General features: G+C 43.0%; 2 protein-coding genes and 1 long non-coding RNA gene across 8 annotated transcripts in view; 1 reads left to right on the top strand and 2 right to left on the bottom strand.

The window, feature by feature from the left end:
* The window catches only part of CACNB2 (calcium voltage-gated channel auxiliary subunit beta 2), a gene marked incomplete at its 5' end in the record, with an annotated part of 402,223 nt that extends 395,052 nt beyond the window's left edge, over positions 1 to 7,171 (top strand). For all 3 annotated transcript variants that reach the window (XM_081229496.1, XM_081229498.1, XM_081229497.1), the window contains 4 exons: positions 1,862 to 2,013; positions 3,426 to 3,521; positions 4,588 to 4,773; positions 6,113 to 7,171. In XM_081229496.1, the coding sequence (XP_081085622.1) occupies positions 1,862 to 2,013; positions 3,426 to 3,521; positions 4,588 to 4,773; positions 6,113 to 6,583 (905 nt within the window). In that variant the 3' untranslated portion in view covers positions 6,584 to 7,171. The remainder of the gene's footprint in view (positions 1 to 1,861; positions 2,014 to 3,425; positions 3,522 to 4,587; positions 4,774 to 6,112) is intronic.
* A 134-nt stretch (positions 7,172 to 7,305) lies between these two features.
* Positions 7,306 to 11,435, bottom strand: LOC308614720. 2 transcript variants are annotated; one of them, XR_014015427.1, is made up of 4 exons: positions 11,082 to 11,435; positions 10,811 to 10,877; positions 9,529 to 9,841; positions 7,306 to 8,109 (listed from the first exon to the last, which is right to left on the bottom strand). It is a non-coding gene; the product is annotated as an uncharacterized lncRNA (long non-coding RNA). The 2 variants fall into 2 exon arrangements; XR_014015426.1 differs by having other exon boundaries at positions 9,529 to 10,877.
* A 6-nt stretch (positions 11,436 to 11,441) lies between these two features.
* The window catches only part of NSUN6 (NOP2/Sun RNA methyltransferase 6), a 66,950-nt gene continuing 59,265 nt past the window's right edge, over positions 11,442 to 19,126 (bottom strand). For all 3 annotated transcript variants that reach the window (XM_081229324.1, XM_081229325.1, XM_081229326.1), the window contains 2 exons: positions 14,104 to 14,229; positions 11,442 to 12,466 (listed from right to left, as the gene is read on the bottom strand). In XM_081229324.1, coding sequence (XP_081085450.1) covers positions 12,254 to 12,466; positions 14,104 to 14,229 — 339 coding nt within the window. In that variant the 3' untranslated portion in view covers positions 11,442 to 12,253. The remainder of the gene's footprint in view (positions 12,467 to 14,103; positions 14,230 to 19,126) is intronic.

Raw genomic sequence — 19,126 nt, 5'->3', positions numbered from 1 at the left:
TTATGAAAGAAATGATCAGAAGGCCACTTTTATTTCTAAAACTGTTGTTTAAGGAAATTCCAATATATATGAAGTAAGAATGTTATAGGAAACCTCAGGTACTCATCACCTAGTTTCAACTATCATCTATTCATGGCCAATCTTGTTTCATTTCCAGTCTTCCCCCTGCCTTCCTCTCCTGTCTCTGAATTATTTTGAAGCTAATCCCAGACATCATATGATGTTATCTGTAAATGTTTCAGTATGTATTTCTAAACATTGAAGACTCTTTTTATTTAAACCATACGCCATTATCGACCGACCTTAACAGTACATCCCTAGTATCAGGTTGCCACTCAGCCAAGTATCATTTCCCAACTGTCATGTATTACACATATACACATATATTTTATATATATAAGCATTATATATATTTTATTCACGTATATGCATTATATTCACTTTATGCATTGTAAATATATAAATTACTATTTGTTTGACTCAGGATCCAAATAAAGTCCATACATTGTGAATGTTTCCTAGGTCCTTAAATCTCTTAATCTAGTTTTCCATATATCTTTTTTATTTCCTTGTAATGTTTTGAAGAAACTGGGTCACTTATTCTGCAGGGTTTTCAGAGAGTGAATTTTGCTAACTGCATTACACTGGCATAGTTTATATATAATTGTTCCCTGTATTTCTTATAAACTGATAGATCCAGAAGCTTAACGGGATTTTTTTTTTCTTTTAGCAAAACTATGTCATGGGTGGTAATGTGACCAAATATTATTTTAAAGCCAGTATCTCAAGTGGTTTGGGCCCTGATTTTAAAGACACCCAGGTTAAATGAAAAGACTCTAGTCATAATACATTGTGAGGCAGACAATAGTGACTTGCCTTTTCTGGAATAATGTACTAGTTAAAATTATCTCCAGGGATCTTCTGCATGGATGCAAATGCATAAGAGGAATTAAATAATATTCTGTAGGTCTAGGGGATCTCATGGAATTGGCCCTTCATGACTGTGGTGGGCACTGTAAAATACATATTATGCTTTATAGAGCTATGATGTCTAGTAAGATAGTTTCTGGCTATTTAACTCTTATTTAAATTTCAAAAATTTATTCATTCATTCACATGTGCTACATTTCAGGTGCTCCACAGGCATATGAGGGTTGTGGCTACCATACTGGACAGCAGTGATACAGAAATGGAGAAGCAGATGAAATGCATGAAATTTCTTTGGCATTCAAGTAGATTTTTGGATGTTTAAAGCTTCCTCTAATATATAACCGCCCTTTTAAAGCATGAATGTTACAGGGCTGTTCTTTTGTTGGTGGGAAATATGAGAAGTGTGTTTTTGGACAAGTTTGTTGTAGACACTTAAAATCTCTCCTGTTTTCTGTTGTAGTTCAATTGGTAACAAGCATCTCTAGACTCTATCAATCAATCAATCATCTCCAGAAGGCGTACCAATAGGTGGCATATAAACGCAGATAAGCCTGTGCAGTGACAGGAAGGCTGGTGATGGGTGCTAGGTGGTCAGAAACAAACACAGGGAAGACCTCTCTTCAAGTTTCTATCTCACAACATTTTAATGAAATGACTTCATGGAGTGAAGTTTTATAGCACCAAAAACACGTCAGCACAGAAAGCCAGAAACGTTGACTCTCATAGACGTCGTGTTAGATGTCTGGTTGAGAGAGGAATTCCCTAAATGCTAGAGGTATTGTGAAGGAACGGCTCTCTCCAAAGGATACCTGTTACCAGCTCTCTTAACCTGTAGACAGCAACCTCACCTACCTAAGTACCGTTTTACTTTGTCTCAATCTGGTCTAAAAATGCTGTATGTCAAGTAATCAAACTCTGCTTAACCTTACAGCGGAAGTTCAGAGTGAAATTGAAAGGATTTTTGAACTTGCAAGAACATTGCAACTGGTGGTCCTCGATGCAGATACTATTAATCATCCAGCCCAACTTAGTAAAACCTCTCTGGCCCCTATTATAGTGTATGTCAAGATTTCTTCTCCTAAGGTAAGTAGGGTGTTGTTACTGTTTGCTCTGTAATGGAACTTTACTAAAATGTGTATTTATAGTCTGCTTTCCAATTATAAACGGGCTGTGTCTTTATCACAAAGGGTCTGAAGAGAGGTGGTAGCCGAGAATTGTTAAGATTCATATAAGCTAGCATGATGATGAGTTTCATGGCTTAGGAGAGTGATTCCCAAAGTGTGGTCTATGGATTCCTGGTGGGGGAGGTTCTGAAACTTTTTAGAGGGTCCATGAGGTCAGAACCATTTCCATGATTATTACCTAAGCATTATCTAATATTCAGACATCCTCCCCCTTTTTCATTGGTTTGAACTTTGTACCAATGGTGCAGAAACAGTGCTGGGTGATGTCTAAGCAGGAATCAAGACCACAGTAGCAGCTGTGGCATTCTCCCTCCCCATGCACTCCCAAGTTAAAAAAACAAAACAAACACAACCCAGTTTCACTTACGAATGTCCTGATGAAGTAGTAAAAATGCTTAAATTTTGACTCTTCAGTACAAACCTTTTTAATATTCTATGTAACGAAATGGGAAGTACACTTCAAGTTCTTTAGCTACGTACTCGAAGTCCGTTATCTTGAGGGCAGGTACCGATGTGGTTCTTCAAGTCATAAACCAAAGGAGCCACTCTCATCCTGGAACACCATTTTTATTGGAAAGAACTGACATGTCCTTCAAATTTCAGGACAGATCAATGGAATTTAATGTCACAGAGTAAGAAAAGTTCATTGATAGGGGTTTAGATTTCACATGAGAGCTAGTCTTTAAAAAGCCACCACTTGTTTACTGTAGTATCAAAGAAAGATATCCACAATTATCTGAAAAGGCTACTAAAATACTCCTTTTCTGAATTACATATCTATAGGGGACTGGATTTTCTTTCCCTGTTTCAAACAATATACCTGTGGCAGATTAAATGTAGAAGCAGGGAACATCAGCCATCTTCTGTGAAGCAAGGCGTTAGAGAAACCTGCAAATAATTTAGCTATTTTTATCAGAATGCATGACATGTTAACATATAAAAGGTTACTGGTCATTCTTAAATGGATTTTTCAGTTTTAATTTCTAATATGTAACTATTACAGTTCACATAAAAAGCTCTTGGGAGTTCTCCACAGTTTTTAAAAACATACATCATGAGACAAAGTTTGAGAACTGCTAGCCTTGAAAAAAGACTCAGAAAAATCTCCACGCTGGTGATTTTTGAAGCTTGTGGCTGAGATTTATATTAACGTGTTAATTTTGCTGATCATCTTGAAGATTGTTTTCTAGCTCAACCTATTTGTAAACCATTAGTGCTGTATGCAAAAGACACCGGAGAAAGGAATGAATAATGAACCTTGTTGTTTACCTGACTGCAGATAGCCCCGTTTAAGAATCTCGTCTTTTACAGGTTTTACAAAGGTTAATAAAATCTCGAGGGAAATCTCAAGCTAAACACCTCAATGTTCAGATGGTAGCAGCAGATAAGCTGGCTCAGTGCCCTCCGGTAAGTCTCTCTATGCAGTATAATCCACTTGAAGGCTTCAGACCCGCATTCTATTAACAAAAACCAGACGGACAGGTAAACATCTGTCCAGGGAGAGAACCCTGCCCATTAACAGTGGGTTTCCTCCCAAAGACGGGAACGGTCTACCTCTTACCACGAGCGCTTGTCTAGGTCATGGTCGTGGCTTACGAACAGCTACGGTGTGTTCCAGGGTGACATCGCTTTGTTAATCTAACACCTCAGTGGTATCTTTAATGAAACACAATCGCTGTTTCAAAACTTTGGTTGAAAAGATGGCTCTGTTTGGGGTTGGTTTATTATTCACTTCTAGTCAGGGAGCAAGTTGCTGGCTCTTCATCACCGTCTAAGAAATTGATCTGAGACCATTTCTAAAGCACTCAGTGACTAGATTCTGACACCTGAACACATTCCTACCTCGAATCCCTTGCTTTGCATACCACGCTTTGGGACTGTATGCTTCCAGCTTTTGTTCTGGCTTTTTTTAAAATGAAGGTATATCAGAAGCCTTAAGAACTGTGATCAGATCCACTTATAATTAATATTTAGAAGAACTCTGAACTACTTTGAAGTCTGGACCACATCCAATCATTAGTGGCTTCGGCTTCCTCACGTCCTCACCTTGCCTCAGTCATTTCCAAGGTTCAGCTTTTCATAGTCTCTGTCAAAAACAGGCTTCTTCCTGTACTGTTTGTTTGACTTATATTCTCATTTTCTTTTGTACGTCTCGCCCCTAACGTAGGATCAATTCCTTTTTTCACTATGGGCAACTTTTCTCTGGTGCCCCTAACAACTGTTCTCACACCTGTTCACTTCCTGGTCACTCACACAGTGAAGCGGCCATGTTCTCCACAGCAATCTGAGGCCACAGCAGACAGTCAGCCCACGCGAGGAGAGAGGAGCCCGTTGCCACGGCAGGGACGCAGCGCACAGCCCTCGGGCACCCTCCATGCTCCTGGCGTGCGGGAGGCCTGGGGGCAGTGCAGCCGAGGCGCCCAGGGCTCCCCGGCCGCCATAAGCACACCGTCTGCACTGTCTGCCCCTGCAGGAGCTGTTCGATGTGATTCTGGACGAGAACCAGCTCGAGGACGCCTGCGAGCACCTCGCCGACTACCTGGAGGCCTACTGGAAGGCCACCCACCCGCCCAGCAGCAGTGTCCCCAACCCTCTCCTCAGCCGTACCTTGGCCACCTCGACCCTGCCCGTCAGCCCTGCTCTGGCCCCCAGCTCACAGGTGAGCAGCGCTCGTGCCACTGGGGTCCAGGGCTCCGGGGCGGTGCTCGTTCCCTGTCCAGAATGAGATGGAACACCAAGTCCCTTAAGTGTCTCCAGCGTGAGCTGTGCACCTGTAAGAGGAGTGTGAACAGCACCCCGTGAAGTACCGTAAGTCCCCCATATACAAACGAGTTCCGTTCCGAGAAGGCGTTCCTAAGTCCAGCACAGTTAGCCTAGGCTACCCACTAACACAATCGGCTATATAGTACTGTACCGTGACAGGTTTATCATACTTTGCACACAAATAATACAGAAGAAACAAACAAAAGGTAAAACATTTTTAACCTTACAGTACAGTCCCTTGAAAAGGACAGTTGTACCCACTAGGTCACCACTGCTTTTACACTCGCTTCTGACCATCCTGGGCTTGAAATAAAGATGTACTACCGTACTCTATACGGTAAAGAACACAAAAGCACAACCACTTGTAGAGGATGCACACACATGACAATGTACACCAGACAAATGATCTAACTTACGTGATTCGACATGCGAAGCTACGTTTGCGTCTTTAAAAGTTCACAACCTGAAGGTCCGTATGTAGGGGACTTACTGTATATAAAGCGTAAAATCCGCTCTCCCTATATTCTGTTAGGGCCAGGATAAAGGAACTTTCTATGTGGCCAGCAGCACAGACTGTGGACTCAGACTACCTGGGTTCAATTCTCTCTCCTCTCCACCCCTTCCCAGGGGCTTAACCTTGGATAAAATCCTTACCTGCCCTTTGCCTCAGGAATACTAATGACCATACCTCGTGGGGCTGTCATGTGACTTTTCTCATGAGATTGGCTTACAGGTTTGTTGTATTTAATCAGTCAATATATGTGACTGTCTCATAACACTGCTGGTCTCATATTAAATGCCATTTAAGCATTTGACATTTTATCATTTTTTTCCCTTAAAGCCAACATCCTAAGAATTTTTAATCTTCCCACCTGTATTTGAGCAGAGGTGGTTAAGTGTCCACCCATGTGTAGACAGATCTCAGGGACCTGTATCTATATTTGAAGCACAAGAGAACATATAAAAGAATGCCCTCCCTCCTTCATTCATTCATTTAAAAAAAAATTGTAAAGTTACTCTGTGCTGTTCTAGGCGCTTACAAATTAACAGAAAGTCCAATACAGTATAAATGCTACTGGATGTTATCGAACAAATTAAGCAACCGAGCTAGGTCAGATTTCATTTCAGCACTTTAGAGACTTTGAAAAGGGACTAGACTTGTATGGACTTGCCTTTGTGACAGTTCCCCAGACCCCGACCTTGGCTGAGGCCTGTGTTTGCTCCTTTGCCTCCAGGCTTCTCAAGGGGATCCGAGGACCGATCGCGCGGCTGCCGCCCGTTCTGCTTCCCAAGCTGAAGAAGAACCCTTCCCAGACCCAGTCAAGAAACCCCAGCACCACAGCCATCGCAGCGGGGCCAGCCGAGGCCTCTCCAGGCAGGAGACCTTGGATTCAGAAACCCAGGAGAGTCGTGACTCCGCATATGCAGAGCCCAAGGAAGATGAGTCCCACGAACACACGGACCACTGTGGCCCGCACCGAGATCACAGCCGGAGAGAGGAACCCCCCGGGGGTGGGGAGCGCAGACACAGGGAGTCTCGGCACCGCTCCCGGGACCCGGATCGAGAGCAGGACCACAACGAGGGCGACAAACAGTGGAGCCGCCACAAATCCAAGGATCGCTACTGTGACAGGGAGGGGGAAGGGGTGTCCAGGAGACGGCATGAGGCTGGGGACTGGAACAGGGAGATTTACATCCGCCAGTGACTTTGACCCTTTTGTGTCGTTGGTTTTCTTATTTTTAAGTAAGTCTTGTATACCACCACCCTCCAACTCAATCTTGGGGGTCTACGTTGCAATCATATGTGATCTGTCTTGTATATTTTGTACTGCTGTTGCTTAGATAGCAACAGCATGAAATAGAGTATTAATATACTTTTTATTTTCCTTTTGTAAGTAAGTGCTATATAAATTCGCCTGGAAAGGCTGCAGTCCTCTGGTTGTCTACTGCACTTTGAAAACTGTCTAGGATCGCTGCCACTTGAACAATATCACCTGTTGCCATCCAGGTGGCATCAGGATTTTAAGAGGCATAGCTGACGTTTTCGAAAATGTGGTTGATGCATCCAGCGGGCCAGAATCAATCGGCCCAGATAAAAAGTGGAATTTCTTGATTCTCCCGAGTTTAGTATGTAGGCACCTGATTGATTTGCATATTCATCCATGGACCACTGTTTCTTGCTTGTACCTCTGGCTGACTGACTAAATTTGGGGACAGACTGTCTTGCCTTACACAAAGGGGATCAAAGTCAGAATCTATTTTCTATGTACTAGTATTGTGTACTGTATAGACAGTTTGTAAATGTTATTTCTGCAAACACCTTCTTATGATAATTATATATATTATAATATATATATATTATAATATATATATATATATATATATATATATATATATATATATATATCTCAATCAGTTTGATCACACTATTTCAGAGTCTTAATGCCAAGCCAGCAGATTTGCTTTCTGAATTACAGGGACTAGAAATGCCCACCTTCAGGAAATTTGTAATAACGTCGTCTAGACACCTATTCCCGTTCTAGTAGAGAGTCTGTACATACTGTAAATACGTGTGACTGCCTGACTTGAAAAGGTTTGATTTCTGAATGTTCCACCATCCCTGTACGTTAATCATTGTGACCATAAGTTCTGGGAAATATAACCAAACTCCAAGGGTTGCTCCGCTCCATGCCGTTCACACAATCAACACTGATTGTGTGACAGCCACGTCCTCTGTAGCCAGTGTCTCAGGTCACGGCACTGGAGTCTGGGAGCCGCATGCGCACGAGCCAGTGACGGACGTGCACGCTGGCGGCAGCAGCCAGCCCGGGGCCGAGGCGTCCACCCGCCTGACTCCGCGGCTCGCTGTGCCGCTGTGGCCCGCCGAGCCGTCAGGGGCCAGGAGGACGCTCGCCACCAGAGGGGATGCCCTGGAGAGCTGCCCCCCACTGGCTCCTGGAGAGGGGCCGCATGGGCCACTGTGACGAGTGTTTCACTGGAAATGTCCGACGACCTCTCGCCTGAGGGAGAAGCGTTTACACAGATGCTCCCGACTCCCCCCGTCTCCTCACCTCACCTCGCCCGCCGTGTTCCCCCCGCTCCGACACTGTCACTGTCCGTCACAACCTCGAAGTGCTTCTTATAACCAAAGCTTCTGCTCTTCGCAAGAAATCAGGGCAAAAGGAGGTGACTTGAAGTGAAGAAGACGTTGAGGTGTTCCTGCGTCGGACACCTGCTCTGAGGGGAAGCCAGAAGGTGCTGTGGCCCTGCGCCAGGGACACCACCAAACGCGGCCCACGAGGTGGTGGTCACGCTGAGCCTGAAACCTTCCCTGTCTCTCCTAAGTGTCCGTCTGTCCAGTTAAGACTGGACAGGTAAGACAGACAGTATTAGGCGTGCAAGTACCTGGCACTTGAAGTCTGTCCCTGGAAAACGCCTGTCTTGATTGCCTACCTTCAGACTTGGACATTAAAAATTATTATTTTTGTTAAATAAGTTAAGCTATTTTTTGTTTTGCTTCTTTGATTATTCCAGGTTCTTGCCAAATATTCTTGGACCTTTATAAGTACAACTGTTTCACATCTAACTCCTTATTCCTCTCCCCCAAAGAAAACTCAGAGTTGTAAAAATGAGTTAACATATATAGTGTTTCATCAGCTAATATAGGAACCATTTCCCTCAATCTCTTTGTTAATTAGCTTTGTACTGTTGACATCTTTATTTATTGAATATAAAAACAGTAGTCATAATATATAAGTTTTTGATGTAAAATATTCACATCATTGGGAAACCGTATTCCAGCTAAAGTTACTTTTCTAAAATACTTCCAGTCAGCTGTCCATCACGGTACCACATCGATGATTGCCAGCCCCAACCCTATACAAAGTTTCATCCCAGTTCATGGCTTTGGAATATGTAAATTCTTGAAGTATAACTGGTATGTATCTTTTCTGCTGCTACCATTAATCCCTTTCAAAGAATCATGCTAACGGATTCCATTTTTTAAATTTTGACCTGGACTCTTCGTTTCTCACTTTACTGTGAAACACACTAGTCCAAATCAGAGTATTCCGTAAAATCTCTATTGCAGGATTTGACAAAAGAGCACCCTTATGTGAAAACTGTAGAGCGGGCATATGTGTAAACGGTGTGTACTAAATATGTAATTGAAGAAATAATCCCAAGGACAATGGGATATTCACTGACTTGTGGAATGTAAAATTCTAGTCTTTTCACACAGCAAAGGTTTAATCTTAACCGATTCAGTTGTAGAATCATGATTGTTGTAGTTAACCTAGAAAATGCTGGAAAAGTTTTGAATACTTCTGTCTTTTTTGTCACACCCATTTCGGCCTTTCCTCTGCTCTTTCTCTACTGCTCATTTAAGTTACTGTTACAAAAAGGTGCTGCTAAATGTAGGATGTCTTAGTTATTCTGTACTTTGGGACAATGCCACATTTTAACATGGTCTGCTCTGCATTCATGTTAAACCTTCACTGTCGGCTACACTGAACTGTTCAACAAGCCTGGTTTAAAGTCATTCATTCATATCAAACAAATAAAGAGCTGGCTTCTGCACTGTCTACCATTAGTCGTATTAAGTGCCATTTTAGGAACGATTCTTACAGCTGAAAGTATGTTAAATACTCACCTGCACGTCCCGTGTGTGGCGCATCATCCTGGGGGGTGCTGCCGTCTCTGAGGGGTTGTGGTCACCTCCCCGTGACATCTGAAAAGTGACAGCTTCCGGCAGGTCAAAGGCCTCTGAAGGCCTGAGCACGGCAAAGCCAACTTTCCCCCACCTTCATCCTATATGTTCTGCAATTCTTGCCTCCGATTTTGAACTGTACTTCTCCTTTCTAAAATAAATTTGTCATCAGAATGGATCTTCAATTCCTCGCCCTTTGCTCAGTGACACAATGCTGCTAGTCCTGGATAATCTTACTAACACGTCAAGAGTCACGCTGTTGGAGAAAACAGGCAATCAGAGGGCTCTGGGTCAGTTGTTGAATCGTGTTATATTTTTAACTATTTGTACTTTACTGTTTAAAATGTGATACACAGTTTTGAAGTAAAATGTACTCACTGTTGAATTAAAATGCTTCTGTTTCACAGATATAACTATGGTAACATTAAATATGTTAAAAGAGAATATATTCATTCTCTTCCACATTTCCCTGGCTTTTGTCCTTTTATCATATTTTTTCTTAAATGTCTGTGTTCCTTAAGATTGTTTTATTTTCCAATTTGTTTTATTTTTGAAAGAAACCCACTGAAAAATGTCTATGTTAAAGAAACAAATTTTAACAGTATTTTTAATTTGTCCTTACTGTTTTCAATATGCAAATATTTTTCTTCTGTTTTGCCTGCATTGCTTATATTTTGATATTTGTTGGTATTAATCAAAACATTACACATTTGCTACTAGGCTCCCTCCCTACCATTTCCATCCCAGCCTAGCACCTAATGCTCTGCAGAGAGCATGAGAAGGGATGGATTTTGTGTATTTTTCAAAAACATGTTGAAAGTTCAAGGAAGTATGCTGAGCCCTAGAAGCAGAAGGACTACAGGTCAACAGTGTTCTCTGTAGGCAGATGACATCTACTGGACACATCAGGCAGAGTGAGGGATGGAAAGAAGTCAGTCACATGTTTGAATCTTAGGGAGCATGACGGGGTTTTTCCCTCGTTCAATAAGCGTGTAACAACGATCTGCTCGGAAGCTGTACAGAAAGCACAGTCCCGCCTCCGGAATGTTCCCAAGCCTGGGGGCAGCGGTCCAGGGCATGCCTCGTACACTAGAGTGATGCGTCAAGTGCCGGGACAGGAGGAGACAGAGGTACGAGGGGTGTAGAGAGAGACGTGCCCGACCCAGCCCCAGAGAAGGGTGTGCAAGAAAGGCTTCCTCAGAGCAGAGGCCTCTGAAGATCTCACCTGATCCGAGATGAGATGAGCATTCTTCGTGGATACAAGGAAGTTTCAAGAAATTCCTAATGGAGACCTATGAAGGGAAAAAAAAAACCATTAGGCAGTTGCCCGGGGCTCAGGAATTTTGAGGTGATTTGAATTAACAAAATAGATGTATTTAACACAACATGAGATAGCTTTTAAACTATGGCTATTTTAATATATTTTATCTAAAAAGCAGGTAGGATGAAAAGCAAGCCTACAGTTACAATTCATTTTAAAAAGGCCGTCCACTTACATTGGCCTCCATGGGTGATGTTTGGTCACTTCTGCAGTTTGGGTGATTTCAGGTTTGATGGTGAAGTGGTCTTGTTTCGTCTTGACCTAGTCACCGTTGCTTGGTCTGGGGAAGGTGTTCTGTGGAGTTGCTTCTGTTCAGAGGGAGAACACCAAGGCTTCGCTGTGAGTGCCTGGCCACTTCCCAGCTCTCACAAGATGGTTTTCTCACCAATCATGTCTCTAAGAAATTGTACGTATTCCATTAGATGATAAAAGGTGCCCAAATTGTGCAATCGTCTCAGTTTTAATCTACAGAGTTAAAAAAATTCATTTTAGTTTTTAGTTTAAAATATGACAGAAGAAACAACGTCAACATAGTGAAGGGAGACTGTCATGGGGAGTAGTCCAGAATTCATTTGAAAGAGGGTTGATTTACCAAATAGTAAACAGAAGAAGTCAGGTAAAACCCCCAGCTCCATTCCTGGCACTTAATAAGTTATAGTTCCCAGACCCTGAATCCTGAAGGAACTCAATAACGGAAAACGTGTTTTATAACCAAATTAAATACCGCTAATTTTATTCCTTTTGTTAAATCCACTTATTTTAACATTAAAAATGACTTGCATTCTTTACAAATTAAAACAAAGACCCCAAATGAAAATATGTTCCAGACATCTTCAGGCAACTCCTTTTCTTTTTTTTTTTTTTTCTTTTTTTTTTTTTTCCGGTACGCGGGCCTCTCACTGCTGTGGCCTCTCCCGTTGCGGAGCACAGGCTCCGGACACACAGGCTCCGCGGCCATGGCTCGCGGGCCCAGCCGCTCCGCGGCACGTGGGATCTTCCGGGATAGGGGCACGAACCCGTGTCCCCTGCATCGGCAGGCGGACTCTCAACCACTGCGCCACCAGGGAAGCCCTCCTTTTCTTTATACTCTGCTAAATCCATAAAGGAAAAGTATTTTAAACACACAAGATATAGTCTCAAAGTGGCCCCCCTCTCCACCCCCCGGCTACTTCCTCTGTGAAGTACAGTCTCTTGATTCCTGGTGGAACAGCCGGCAGCCTTTTCTGTTTCCTCAGCAACCATGGCATCAATCACATGGCCTGACAACAGTTTTTGGTTTAAAAAAAGAAAAAAAAAAAAAAAAAAAAAGGAAAACGTTTGGAACTTTCATTTCTAAGGATCCTTCTCCTACGTGCTTTTGCATTTTACAAATTTTGCAATGAAAAAGCCTATACAATCCTTATTTGCGAGCCAAATCATGTCTTCTATCCTGGCGTCTCTGAGAGAACCAGTGTCACTGTCCTGTGACGGCACCACACAGGGATCGAATCGCTGCAGCCGTTTCAGTTGTTCAGATGACAGGCCAGCTCCCAGCATCCCTTCTCCTCCAACCTGTGGGTCCTGCTCGGGGAGACAAATAAACACAAACATCCTCGCGTTGGGAAGTTTGCCTGTGTACCATTTACGTAAAAGGACAAACTGAGCTGTAACTACCACCAATTCCAGAAACGGAAAAATGAGTAAATACCTTTTATCTTTGTGAAATGGACCTGCTGCTTTTCCGGGTAGTAAAGTGGGAGGGTGGTAACATGCAGCCACTTGCTGACTGAGTCCCTAGGATGGCCCTTGTGCTTATCAAGGCCCACGGCATGCAGGAGACCTGGGCTCCACACTTAGAAGCACGTGGATTCACATCACAGCTCTGCCACAGCTTAGCTGTGTGACTTTAGGAAAGTAACTTACCTTACCTGCTTCCTCATCTACAAAACAGGTGAAATACTCTGATCTGAGGCTTAAATAAGTAAGGTGGTATCGGGTCTGGCACAGAGTGGGCACTTAGCAAGTGGAACATTATTATCAGATGAAAGCCCAGCTTTATTTGTCAGACTCCCCAAAACTGACAGGAGTTTCTTGGGCATCTGAAGATGCCTCTCTCTGGCCCATACCTACTGGATGATAAAAGTTCTCTTTTTTTGTTGTTGTTTTTAAATGTACTAGAATATTAAAAGAGATGAGAAAACTAAGGCTGCCTTGATTAGTTTAGAGGAATACATAAGGAACTGAGTGATCCGTGCAAACCACTACTACAAAAGATGCATAAGCCTAACTTACGTCACCATTTCACAAATGCTTGTGTTACTGAAGACAGGTTTTCTTTGGTTTATATCTGAAAACCTATTGTTTATTAACCCATGTGTGTGGGGGGGGGAGAGTTCCATCTCTTTTAGGTATATACTGAGTGTATATGTATATACACACACATCAAATTCAAGCGAATTCTCAAGTCTTCTTTTCATCTCCAATGCACTTATCTTAATTTCTGAGTCCAGAAACCATCTCTGGGTTGTCTTCTGTCTATATATTCCAATTACTTACTAGAATTCTGTACTGGAACAACTGACATTAGATGTTCAGCTTATCTGAATAAATGTGAGCATTACCACAGATTTAAACCTAATCTCAAACATCATGGGCTAAAAAATCTAGTCATAAATATAGTTTTAATAAAAACCAGAACAGAAAGACAGTGCTAGGTAAAATAAAGTACAAGAAACCTTTTTAAATGTTCCCCATCTTATATAAGAATCCAGAAGGAAGCAATAATTCTGAACCATTTTCCCCCCTTGGCTAGTCTTTTGATATCCCAGTTATTAATGCCTCTCTGGGCTTTGCTGAGATATGAGAAAACTGCTCAAAAATTATAGGACTGAGGGGTGGAGGAAGGGTTTTCGAAACAAGATTGTGAGTAACATGAACAAGAGCCACAAGTCAAATAAACATGTAACAGAAATCCCCCTGAGCTCTGTGGCATTTTAACACAACTATAGAGAGTGAAGGCCTGGAAAAACTGGGTCAGGATGTGAAAATCCTCTAGGGGCTGTGTGGAACAGCTCTCACTAGAGAAGCCTTGTGTACCACAAGATTTGTTTCAGAAGTTTTACCTGACACATCTCTTCATATCACTCTCTGCGTTCATCAACATGCTTAAGTTTCCACGACTTACCGGATCACCCAGAGACAACGGCAATGGCCCTCACCTGGCGCTGAAGCTGAAGGTGAGGAAACGTCTTGAGGGCCCAGGCGACCTGTTCTTCATTTTCTGCTAGGGTGACAGTGCACGTGCTATACACCAGCACGCCCCCCGGCTTCAGCAGCTCAGCTGCCTAAAGACAGGTGTGATCGGATGATGAGTATCGCAAGAGCAAGTGAACATTTTAAATACAATGTATATAGACATATACATGAAATACATCTATAAGTGAAACGATCCTCACAGAACATCTACTGCATGAAGATGCAAAAGACCTCAGATTTCTGGAAGGGCCAGAAAACCTCCACGTAACCAGGCAGGACAAAAGAAAAAAGAAAAAGAGAGAGAGAGAGAAAGGAATCAGGACTGGACCTGCGCCCCTGAGAGGGAGCTGTGCAGAAGGAAAGTTTCCTGCACCCTGGCAAGTCCCCTTATCGGCGGGAGGACCAGCCTGGATGGAAGGGGAGCTTTGGGGCCCCAGAGAAGAACGCAGCAACCAGTCAGCGGAAGGCAAAACGGACAGTGAGCTGCACAGGCGGTCTGTACCGCTGCCCTGCGCTCCGCAGCCTCTCAACTCAACTGCCGGTATGGGGAGGTGGGGCGCTGGGTGCTGAAGCTTGGGCTTCAGAGACAGTCCCAGGGAGAGGCCCGGGGTTGGCTGTGTGATGACACCTTGAAGAGGCTGGAGAATGCCAACTGAGGCTGCACTCAGAAGAAGCCTGGGCCCATGAGAGAGGGCAAGGCACCACTGTTGGGGGGGGGGGGGGCACGCCAGGGGAGGGGTGGGAAAACTACAGGAGCATCTTTCCCTACACGCGCTCCAAGGCAACACGACACGGCCTACACAAGCTCTGGGGGCGGGCACGAGCCGACACTGCCATCATGGGCTCCAGAGGCAGGCACAGGCCACTACCACCAAGAGACCCACGAGTGGGCTCCTGTTGCCAACCCCCACCGCTATCCCCGGGAGCACGTGGGGCGCTGCTATCACTGGGAGACATGGGAGAGGGTGCCAACGGCTGCCCCAGCCGTACCGGGAGCATGCACAGGCCACCGCACCTGCACACCCCGTACCAAGTGGTTAACGGCCAGCACACACTGAGGAAAGAGGCAGCAAGCATCCAGACTAAAAGCAGCCCTTGATTCCGGACAAGATGGCAGAGTAGAAGGACCTGACCTCACCTCCTCTCACAAAAACACCAAGATCACATCTAAATGCTAAACCACCATCAACAAAAACAGATCGGAACCTACCAAAAAAGACAGTTTGTTACAATATATCCACAGACAAAGAAGAAGCCACAACAAGACAGTAGGAGGGACGCTTTCACAATATAAGCAAATCCCATATCCGCCGGGTGGGCAACCCAAAAAATGGAAAATAATTACAGCGCAAGGTTCTCCCACAAGAGTTAAAGTTCTGGGCCCCTGGTCAGGCTCCCCAGCCTGAGGGTCTGGCACAAGAGGAGGAACCTCCAGAGCATTTGGCTTTGAAGACTAGCAGGGCTTAAGTGCAGGACCTCCCTAGGACGAGGGGAAACAAAGACTCCAGTCTTGGAGGGCGCACACAAGATTTCACATGCACTGGGACCCAGCGCAAAGCAGTGACTCCGTAGACACCTGGGCTAGACCTACCTGTGGGTTTTGGAGGGTCTCCTGGGGAGGCAGGGGTTGACTGTGGCTCACTACGGGAGCAAGGTCACTGGTGGCAGAGGTCCCAGGGAATACTGATTGGCCTGAGTTCTCCAGGAGGTCGCCATTTTGGCACCAAGACCAAGCCCTACCCAACAACCTACAGGCTCCAGTGCTAGAACACCTCAGACCATACAACCAGTGGGACAGGAACACAGCCCCAACCATCAGCAGACAGGCTGCCTAAAGCCATACTGAGCTCACAGCCACATCTAAACACACCACTTGACGTGAACCTGCCCACCGGAGGGACGAGACCCAGCTCCACCCACCAGTGGGCACCTCCCACCAGGAAGCCTGCACAAGCCCCAGGACCAACCTCACCCACCAGGGGGCAGACACCAGGAGCAAGAGGAGCTACAGTCCTGCAGCCTAAGAAACGGAGACACAAACACATACAGTCAGAGAAAATGAGATGGCAGAGAAATATGTTCCAGAATAAGGAACAAGATAAAAACCAAACAGAAAAACTAAGTGAAGTGGAGACAGGCAATCTACCTGAGAAAGAATTTACAGTAACAATAGTAGAGATGATCCAAGATCTCGGAAAAAGAACGGAGGCACAGACCAAGAAGACAGAAGAAATGTTTAACAAAGAGCTAGAAGACTTACAGGACAAACAGAGATGAACAATACAGTAACTGCAATGAAAAATACACTAGAAGGAATCAATAAAAGAAAAAATGAGGCAGAAGAACAAATAAGTGAGCTGGAAGACAGTGGTAGAAATCACTGCCACAGAACAGAATAAAGAAAAAAGAATGAAAGGAAATTAGGACAATTTCAGAGACCTCTGGGCCAACATTAAATGAACCAACATTCACATTATAGGGGTCTGAGAAGGAGAAGAGAGAGGGAAAGGGCCTGAGAAAATATTTGAAGAGATTATAGCCAAAAACTTCCCTGACGTGAGAAAGGTAACACTCACTCAAGTCCAGGAAGCGCTGAGAGTCCCATACAAGATTAACCCAAGGAGGAACATGCCAAGACACACATTAATCAAACTGACAAAAATTAAAGACAATGAAAAAATATTAAAAGGAACAAGTAACATAAAAAGGAATCCCCATAAGGTTATCAGCAGATTTTTCAGCAGAAACTCTGCAAGTCAGAAGGGAGAGGCACAATATATTTAAAGTGATGAAAGGGAAAAACCTACTACAAGAACACTTCACGCAGCAATGCTCTCATTCAGATAGAACATTCAGATTTGATGGAGAAATCAAAAGCTTCAGAGACAAGCAACAGCTAAGAGAATTCAGCACCACCAGACCAGCTTTACAACAAATGCTAAAGGAAATTCTCTAGACAGAAAAGAAAAGGCCACAAGTAGAAATAAGAAAATTACAAATGGAAAAGCTCACTGGTAAAGGCAAACATAAAGTAACGGTAGGAAATCATCCACACACAAATGATATCCAAACCAGCAATCGTGAGGACAGTAGAAATGCAGGATATTGGAAATGTACTGGAAATTAAGAGACCAGCAACTTAAAACAACCTTGTATATATATAAACTGCTGTATCAGAAACTCACGGGAACCACAAACCAAAAATCTACAATAGACACACAAAAAAAGAAAAAGCAATCCAAACAAAACACTAAAGATAGCCATCAAATCACAAGAGAACAAAAGAGGAAGGGAAGAAAAAAGACCTACAAAAACAAATCCAAAACAATTAACAAAAATGGCAACAAGAACACATTATCGATAATTACCTTAAATGTAAATGGATTAAATGCTCCAACCAAAAGACACAGACTGGCTGAATGGATACAAAAATAAGACCGATATATATACTGTCTACAAGAGAACCACCTCAGATCTAAGGACTGAAAGTGAGAGGATGGAAAAAGGTATTCCATGTAAATGGAAATCAAAAGAAAGCTGTAGTAGCATACTCAGACAAAATAGACCTTAAAATAAAGACTGTTACAAGAGACAAAGAAGGACACTACATAATGATCAAGGGATCAATCCAAGAAGAAGATATAACAACTGTAAATATATATGCATCCAACATAGGAGCACCTCAATATATAAGGCAAATGTTAACAGCTATAAAAGGAGAAATTGACAATAACACAATAATAGTGGGGGACTTTAACACCCCACATTCATCAATAGACAGACCATCCAGAAAGAAAATCAATAAAGAAACACAGGCCTTAAATGACACATTAGACCAGATGAACTTAATTCACATATATACAGAACATTCTATCCGAAAGCAGCAGAATACACATTCTTCTCAAGTGCACATGGAACATTCTCCAGGATAGATCATATCTTGGGCCACAAATCAAGCCTTAGTAAATTTAAGAAAGTTGATATCATATCAAGCATGTTTTCCGACAACAACGCTATGAGATTAGAAATCAATTACAGGGAAAAAACTGTAAGAAACACGAACACATGGAAGCTAAACAATATGTTACTAAAACATCAATGGTCACAGAAGAAATCAAACAGGAAATCAAAAGCTATCTGGAGACAAATGACAATGAAAACACGACGATCTATCACCTATGGGATACAGCAAAAGCAGTTTTAAGAGGGAAGTTTACAGCAATACAATCTTACCTCAGGAAACAAGAAAAATCTCAAATAAACAACTAACTTTACACCTAAAGCAACTAGAGAAAGAATAAACAAAACTCAAAATTAGCAGAAGGAAAGAAACCATAAATATCAGAGCAAAAATAAATGAAACAGATGAAGAAAACAATAGAAAAGATCAATGAAACTAAAAGCTGGTTCTTTGAAACGTAAAATTGATAACCCTTTAGCCAGACTCATCAAGAAAAAGAGGGAGAAGGCTCAAGTTCATAAAATTAAAAAGGAAAAAGGAAAAGTTACAATGGACACCACAGAAATACAAAGAGTCATAAGAGACTACTATGAACACATATATGCCAATAAAATGGAAAACCTAGAAGAAATGGACAAATTCTTAGAAAGGTACAATTTCCCAAGACTGAACCAGGAAGAAAGAAAATATGAACAGACCAATCACAAGTACTGAAATTAAAACTGTGATTAAAAATCTTCCAACAAACAAAAGTCCAGGATCAGATGGCTTCACTGGTGAACCTTATCAAACGTTTACAGGAGAGTTAACACCTATCCTCTGAAACTCTTCCAAAAAACTGCAGAGGAAGAAACACTCCCAAACTCATTCAATGAGGCCACCATCACTCTGACACCAATATCTGTATGGAGTCACAAATGACCCCGAATAGCAGAAGCAATCTTGATAAAGAAAAATGGAGCTGGAGGAATCAGACAACCAGACTTCAGAATACAATACAAAGCTACAGTCATCAGAACGGTATG

The sequence above is a fragment of the Mesoplodon bidens genome, assembly GCF_964165515.1.
Source record: "Mesoplodon bidens genome assembly, chromosome: 3".
Taxonomy (NCBI): Eukaryota; Metazoa; Chordata; class Mammalia; order Artiodactyla; family Ziphiidae; genus Mesoplodon; species Mesoplodon bidens.
Note: the sequence above shows the minus strand (reverse complement) of the source record. Positions and strands in the feature narration are given on the sequence as shown.